The 8889-nt window shown below is 33.1% G+C and overlaps 1 protein-coding gene across 1 annotated transcript; it reads left to right on the forward strand.

The window, feature by feature from the left end:
• Nucleotides 1-202: 202 nt before the first annotated feature.
• On the forward strand, nucleotides 203-4701 carry LOC107805627 (cytochrome P450 72A225-like). The gene is made up of 5 exons (XM_016629698.2): nucleotides 203-725; nucleotides 1696-1913; nucleotides 2424-2656; nucleotides 2920-3307; nucleotides 3442-4701. The coding sequence occupies exons 1-5, from the start codon at nucleotides 449-451 to the stop codon at nucleotides 3583-3585; spliced, it is 1260 nt and encodes a 419-aa protein (XP_016485184.1). The 5' UTR covers nucleotides 203-448; the 3' UTR covers nucleotides 3586-4701.
• The last annotated feature ends 4188 nt before the right edge of the window (nucleotides 4702-8889 follow it).

Below are 8889 nucleotides of genomic sequence, written 5' to 3' on the forward strand. Positions count from 1 at the left end.
TGTAGTTGATGTTGCTTGTTTCTACTATTGCTTTTTATCTTGTTGAGCCGATGGTTGATCGGAAACAATATTTCTACCTCCCAAGTATAGTTGTAACACATGCTTACACACATACTATAGACCTAGGAGTAAGACATGCGTACACGCTACAAACCTAGCTTGTACACTCCCCTAAATTTGTTGTCATTGTTATATTTCAAATGAGGCTTAACATATACAAAAAAGTTAGTAATGGAAGACGAAAAGTTTGATTTTTCTTGGCAGACAAGATCACTAGCAATCACCTTTGTCATATGCTTCTTATAAAGCTATCTAGATACCTTTGACTCTTCTAATATTTCTCAATGATAAGCTTGCTTTGCAACTCTCCTTTTGCCCAAAGAAATGCATATAAATACAAGATTTTCCAAGCCCATTTCTCCACTCTCTATCACAGAAAGAAACAAAGATGCTATACAATATTTCACTAGCAATCTCCTTTGTCATAATAATTATTCTTTTGAGATGTGGTTGGAGATTCATGAATTGGCTGTGGTTGCAGCCAAAGTGTTTGGAGAAATGCCTCAAAGAGTTGGGTTTCAGGGGAAACTCTTACAAGCTGTTGTATGGAGACATGAAAGAAGTTGTGATGATGGATGAAGAAGCTAAGTCCAAGCCTATCAAATTCTCCCATGATATTGTGCCTAGAATCATGCCCTTTATCCACAAAACCATCATCGATTACGGTAAGGTGAATATAATTCCCTAATACATATGCACCTTCTCATTCATTATGCTTTTTTTGTGTGGCTATTTTTCCCTTCCATTTTATATACGTGGAAAGTCAGTATAAGGAGTATAACCTGTTGACTCTGTGTGAATTCCTCAAGTGCGTATATTTGCAGTGGCGGAATCAGGAATTCTAACAAAAGGATTCAAAGGGAAAAAAATATCCAAGAATGCCACGTCTAAGATTTCCGTTCACTACACAAAAAGTTTCTCCTACGCCAAGAGGATTCAACAATTTATACATATCTAAGAAATTTTATTTTTACATTATTTGAATAGAATATTTTTTCGACGAAGGGAAATCAAACGTTGGACCATGTAGCTCGCCCCTGCACATATTGACATGACACTTCTTACTGAGCAAATATCTTGGGCGGAGCAAGGGGCGGAGGGGATCTTTTGTCAAAATATTACACTGCGTATATAAGATCATTATATATATTAGATGTTGAATCCTCTAGGCTTCTTCACATGCTATACTTTTATTATTTTTTGAATTCCCTTCGCGTGTTATTCCTGAGCCGAGAGTCTATTGGAAACAATCCCTCTTTCCTCACAAGGTAAGGGTAAGATTTGCGTACACACTACCCTCCCCAGACCCCACGGTGTGGGATAATACTGGGTAAGTTGTTGTTGTTGTTGTTGTTGTCCCTTGGTGAAAATCCTCCACCCACCACGGGCAAATACATGAAAATATTTCATAGATTGGTGGCAATGGAACTTGTGGACAGAACAAATAGCTTATTACATTACGTGAACTGATTAATCTGAAGTTCTGAACGCTTAAATTGTTAAAGACACGTTAATTACTTTTTTTAAGATCTGTAACATAACAAACGTCACTGCGCGATTTTGTTTGGAGTGAGATATTTATATGCCATCTCAATAGTTTTTATCAATAGTGAAATTATAGCATCTTAATTGTAGGTAAGAATTCTTTTATATGGTTGTGGCCAACTCCTGCAATGCTCATCACGGACCCAGAACTTATAAGGGAAATCTTGTCAAAGAGTAATATTTTCCAGAAGCCTCCTCCTACTGCACACACAAAGTTGCTAGTAGAAGGAATCTTGAGCTATGAAGCAGATAAATGGGCTAAGCACAGAAGAATCCTCAATCCTGCTTTTCACCTAGACAAGTTGAAGGTATCTCTAAACTCGATATAGTTGCTTAAGGCTCTAGGATTTAACTTCTATATATTGACGGTAATAAGTGAGAATAGTAACCTGCTATGTATAACATGTTAATATGCACTGATAAAAGGGCATCCTGCATTCAGGCAGGGTCCAGGAAAGTACCACACCCTAAGGGGTGCTTCCCTAAGGGTGTGTGTAATGTAGGCAGCATACCCTTACGCAAGCATCAGTGGCTGATTCCATTGCTCGAACCCATGACCTACAGGTCACACAAAGACAACTTTACCGTTGTTCCAAGGCTCCCTTTCATAAAGTGCTAACGCCCACCATGGGGCTCGAACCCATGGCCACAAGTTTAAGAGCCTTGCACTCTACCGACTGAGCTAGACTTAATATACACGGATAGGGTAAAAAATTTCTATACAGTATATATAAGAAAATCCTATTGATTTTTACCTTTACAGTATGCAAACTCTAATATACTGATTGTGGTTGTTTAAATGTTAATATAATATACAGCATATGATACCTTCATTCCATTTGAGTACTTGTGAGATGTTGAGCGAATGGGAAAAAGTTGCCTCTGCAGAAGGATCAGAGGTAGATGTGTGGCCATATCTTCAAAGTTTAACAAGTGATGCCATTTCAAGAACTGCATTTGGCAGTAGCTATGAAGAAGGAAGAAAGATATTTGAACTTCAACAAGAACTAGCCAAAATTATCTTAAAAGTGACAGAGTCAAGTTACATTATGTAAGTTACCTTCATATTCTTCCTCCAAGTATTGTTTAATACATAAAAAAGTTGAATTTATTTTTGTCGTGATTGGATGTTATTTTCGGAAGGATGTAAGTTATATACTTTGACAGCTGAAAAATAATTTTACATCATCGTGTAATTTAACCTATTATAGTAGGCATGTTCCCATTTTTAGCGGGTTGCCAAATATCAGAGTTGTCGTTACCTTATATGTTACACCATCAGCGCATAGAACTAAACTCATTTCTGAATTATAGGTTTCTGCCGACCAAAGAGAACAGAAGGATGAAACAAATATATCAGGAAGTAAGATCACTTGTGTTGGGAATTATCAATAAAAGAATGGATGCAATTGAAGCAAGGGAAGCTTTTAATAATGATGACTTATTGGGTATATTGTTGGATTCCAACTTGAAAGAAATTCAGGAACATGGAAATAAGAAATTTGGAATGAGTTTGGATGAGGTAATTGAAGAGTGTAAGTTGTTTTATTTTGCTGGACAAGAGACAACTTCAGCATTGCTTACATGGTCAATGATTGTACTAAGCAAACACTCCGATTGGCAAGCTCGTGCTAGAGAAGAGGTTCTTCAAGTCTTTGGCAACAACAGACCTGACTATGACATGCTGAATCAACTCAAAGTTGTAAGTGCATAATCCTATGTATCTATCCACTAAGTTTGAAGGTTTTTGTATAATTTTCTTTTCTATTCTTATAAACACTAGGAATTAAGTTAAAATACACTGACAGTCTATGTAATTTAACATGTGATATCAAGTGGAAAAAAGGGCAGCCCGGTGCACTAAGCTCTTGCTATGCGTGGGTCCGAGGAAGGGCAGGACCACAAGGGTATATAGTACGCAGCCTTACCCTGCATTTCTGCAGGAGGCTGTTTCCACGGCTCAAACCCGTGACTTCCTAGTCACATGACAACAACTTACCAGCTGCACCAAGTTCAAACGTGTGATATCAAGTCATTCACCATTTCTCCTAATGCTTAACCATAATAGGGATCTTGTAATAACCTTATAAATGATCTGATTTACACAATCAGTATATTGAATTTGAACTCTTTAAATAGAACTGGTGTGTTTAGGTGGACACCCGGTGTCATTAGGCGGATACCTACCTGTATCTTTTCAAGAAGAATTTAACTTATGTCCACTAACCGTGTAAATTAACAAATTTTTATATTATCAGTGTAATTTAACATTTTTCCTACCTTATTTTCTAGTTACTAATTTACCTTTTAGATAACATGATACTAATCGTATAAAGATTTATTTATACTGTCACCAGGGGCAGATCCAGCCTATTACATGCGGGTTCCCAGGAACCCAGTAGTTTTTGTATACACCCTGTATATATATTACAAAATTCACTAAATATCCATAAATATTTGATTGTGAACCCATTTACTTATTGTATATTTATTTAACTTCTTTTGATGGGTCGAGAGGTACATAAAGAAACCAAATTAGGAAACTTATCACTACCAGGTGGAGTGCAACTCCTATTACCAACAATAATGTTGCATCATGACCAAGAAATATGGGGTGAAGATGTTAAAGAGTTCAATCCAGAGAGGTTTAGTGAAGGAGTAAACAAAGCAACAAAAGGGAAGTTTGCATACTTCCCATTTAGTTGGGGACCAAGAATCTGCATTGGACAACACTTTGCTATGTTACAGGCCAAAATGGCACTTGCTATGATTCTACAACACTATGCTTTTGATGTTTCTCCATCTTATGCTCATGTTCCTTATTCTGTGCTAACTCTTCAACCTCAACATGGCGCTCAGCTAATTCTACACAAGTTGTAGACAGAGACGGAGCGAAAATTTGAAGTTTAGGAGCTCTAAACTTATCCCCGAATAGCTCGTCTTAGTTTCTCCAGACCCCACTTGTGGGAATATAGTGGTTATGTTGTTGTTGTTGTAGCTCGTCTTAGTTTTTGGGTTTGCAGTTAAATATTTATACATATGTAATAAATTTTCTATTACAAATACATGGTCTAAGCAAAAATTGATTCGTCTGAACTCGTGCCTAATACTTTAGTTCCGCTCCTGATTATTTGGAGCGTCTTGTAGCCAAATTAGCTTACGAAGTTTAGTTTAATATTTGGTAATAAAGGATCACTTATTCTAATTTTTTTTGTTACATGGTTTTGGGTTGTTATTTTTTATTTGTGCTGGTTCCTGCTCTTATTCATGAAGAGTGTATTAGTAGATTATTAATTAAAATCGAATCTATTATTAAGTGTATGAGTATCTCTTCATATTTTCTTGGTAAAAACGTTGGTGGGGTTGATGACATGAGATAGAAAAAATAACAAAAAATGGTCCCATATGTTTTGGAGTAGGTTTTAAAATAATATCTTAAATATAGTTTTGAGCACTAATTTTGTTCTTTAAGTTAGTCAAAAAAGAATACTTTTGATCTTCGTCAATATTTAACAGACTCTTCCAGAATTGTGATTTTCACTGGGTTTGAGAGATTTTGGTTACAGGTTGAAATTTTTTATTGGAATGTGTATAATTGTGCAAATTGTGTTTGTTGGTATTAACCAGTTGGAATATGTATAAATCGTGTAAATTGTGTTTATTGGTAACTAGTTGTAATATTTTCTTTCCAATGTATATTTGTGATTTGCACAAATAGGACACTTCGGTGTCATTTTTGCCCCTACTTGTTCTCTTGGCAAAATTTTAAGTTTAATACGTATTGTCGCTCGCTTACCTGACAAAAATTTTAAAAGTTCGGCAAAGACCCAAATATACTCATGTACTTTCGAAAATGGTGTAAGAATATCCCTCGTTATACTATTGGGCTATATATACCCTTCTCGTCATACTTTGGAACAAATATACCCTTATTTTGGATGGAGTGCCACGTGTCAGCACCAGATGAAAACGACCCATTTCTTTTTTTTTTTTACCCGATCCGTTTTAAAAAAACATCACCCGACCCGTTTTAAAATTCAGTTTTTTTAAAGCATATATTTTGTAAAAACTGGAATTTGTTTTTGTAAAAACTGGAGAAAAAAAAAAGAAATTTGCAAAATATATATTTTTAAGTCTTTTCAGTTTTTTTAAAGTATTCTTTTTGTAAAAACTGAAAAAAAAAATTTTTTAAAAAATGCTTTAAAAACTGAAAAAATATATATTCTGCAAAAACTGAAGAAAAAAAAGGAATATGCAAAATATATATTTTTCAGTTTTTTAAAGTATTTTTTTTTTGTAAAAACTGGAAAAAAAAAAGATTTTACAAAATATTTTTATTTTTTTTAAACTAATGCATATGTAGTTCACTGCTTTAGGAGTCTTTTTTATTCAGTTTTTAAAAAAAATATTTTTTTTTTCAGTTTTTACAAAAAAAATACTTTAAAAAAAACTGAAAAGACTTAAAAATATATATTTTACAAATTCCTTTTTTTCAGTTTTTATAGCATTTTTTAAAAAAATATTTTTTTTCAGTTTTTACAAAAAAATACTTTAAAAAAACTGAAAAGACTTAAAAATATATATTTTGCAAATTCCTTTTTTCAGTTTTTACAAAAATAAATTCCAATTTTTACAAAATATATGCTTTAAAAATCTGAATTTTAAAATGGGTCGGGTTGTGGGTTTTTTAAAACGAATCGGGTAAAAAAAAATGGGTCGATTTCATTTGACGCTGACACGTGGCACTCCATCCAAAATAAGGGTATATTTGTTTCAAAGTATGACGGGAAGGGTATATATAGCTCAATAGTATAATGAGGGGTATTCTTAGACCATTTTCAAAAGCAAATGGAGTATATTTGGCCCTTTGCCGTTAAAAGTTTGCCAAGTGAGGGTCAAAATATCAATACCATCCATTTTTTAGGCCATTAAGTGTAATTTACTGTTTCCTAGTCCACTTAAAGGATTTGACATACAGGGTTAAGAATGTTATTTTTTCCATTCATATAGAGGAACTAATGAAAGTTTAATATTTATACTATATTAAAACCACGAATGCATTCACCGAAATGTCATTCGCTTTTTTTACCCTTTAAAATATGTTTTCACATTAGACAAAATAGTCATTTATACTTTTTCCTAATATTTAGGAGTTTTAAACCAACTATATTTTGTGTATTAAATTTTTTCTTTTTTGAAATATTCACTTTTCAAAATTTAGGATTCTAAATATTAGGACTTTGAAATCAACTCAAAATTGATTATTAAATCTTTCCTTTTTAAACTAGGTACTAGGTGAGAAGTCTTAATATTTAAGTCCTAATACATAAATATATTACGTTAACAAAATATGACGTCATTGTTCAGAGATTTTTCTATGAATTGAGTTACATAGAAACGATAAGTAATAGAAACGTAATTTGTGTTATCATTAGTTTTAGGCTTTAAAAATCTTTTCAAATCATATTTTCAAGGATGTGAACTATATATATATGAATACAATATATATTTCTATATTATATTTGTATTACTTTTTATTCAAATAATATATTATTATTTATCATTTTTTTGTATAAATTTTAAAAATATACTCAATAATTAGAAGAAATACTAATAATATAACGAGAGAAAGAGAAAAATAATTTATTGGTGAAAGTTAATAACAATGATTCTACAATTTTGCTCTTGAAAAAAATTATTATTATTATCAATTTGTTAATCATGTTTGAGTCTTCTAAAATGAACTTGTGAATAACTTTTAAAAAAAAAATCAGAAAAACTCTTAAGTTTTCAAGAATTATATGTGATTGCTGAAATTGGAAAAGAAGCATGATAACTTATGAATTTAAAGTGATTGAATCATAAAACTGAAATAAATTTTAAGTTAAATATATTGACTGATGATTGAGAACTTCTATGAAGATTCGTCATTTTAGGGAATATTAACTTTTATTTTATAAATCAAACATGATATTTAATATATTATTTATAAAAAAATTACTGAGATATTATACACGCGCCAAGCACGTATCATAAGACTATGTGCATTCGCCTTAGCGAAATGTCGTTCGCCTTTTTTACCCTTTAAAATTAGAGTTCACATTGGATAAAATAGTCATATTAAATTATTTTTCTAATATTTAGAAATAGTCATATAATTAATTGTATTATATTTATTAATAATCATTGTGAGCACATGATTTTTGCCCGACTAAAATATTCCTACAAAAATTCACAAATAGAGAGTTTCTTAATTGTTTTAGGTTTTACAGAATTTGTAGGGATTTTTGGTTAATTGTTGCTTGCATTTATTTGCATATTTAACATTTTTAAATCATGAGAAAATACCAAAATATCTAAAGTATTTCATGCATAACATTTTAGGACTTAATTGCACTTAGGATTTAATTACATAAGTTAATTGCATTATTAAACAGAAAATCACAAAATATGGGTCATTTTTGAATTTTTAGCTTTTAATTGCAAATTAAGTAATTTTTCCTTCATTAGTCTAAATTAATTAATTATGGTAAAATAGCTAACTAGGTTTATTTCTACAAATTAGATTAATTTAAGACTTAATTTAGGTTTTAATTAATCAATTAGAATTCAAAATCAAGAAAAAGAAAAGAGAAGGAAATTCGTTGGGTTTAAATCTGGGCCAAAACAATTTGGCCCAAACAACCACCTGAATTCCGCCAGGCCCAACCCCTCACCCGGTCCAGTCTCACAACTAAGTGCGAACGACGTCGTTTTGGACGGATCGATCTCGACCATTCAATCCCTCTCCATCCAACGGGTACAGTCCACTCTCACCCCCCATATAAAAGGGCCATTATAATGCCTCCCCCCCTCCCCCAGAACCCTAAACCTAAATGCAGAGCTAAGCGGCGCCCACCTCTTTTTCTCTTCCTCCATCGACCGAACTCGCTTGAACTCAAGCAAGTTCACCCTCCCTCCAACTCACGCACGTGGTTCCTTCACCCTCCCTCCTCTACGTCACCCGTCCCGTAACGACCTCTGACAGAAAAGATTCTTCTCTCCCTTAGGCTTCACGCACTTTTTGTATTGAGAACAATCTCGGATGAATGGTGGTCGTAGGATCTGAGAGATTCAAGATCCTAGACCTCTATTTGTCCGATTTGGTTCACAAGAAAGAGAATCGGATTCTCGCGGATTTTTCGGACGGAAAGAGGAATTTTAGGGCACAACTTGAAGAAAATAGGTATGAAAATTTCTGGTTTGGGTATATATAGGGAGGTTAAGGGATTTCTTAGGGGTCTC

This window comes from Nicotiana tabacum, chromosome 12 (genome assembly GCF_000715075.1).
Source record: "Nicotiana tabacum cultivar K326 chromosome 12, ASM71507v2, whole genome shotgun sequence".
Taxonomy (NCBI): Eukaryota; Viridiplantae; Streptophyta; class Magnoliopsida; order Solanales; family Solanaceae; genus Nicotiana; species Nicotiana tabacum.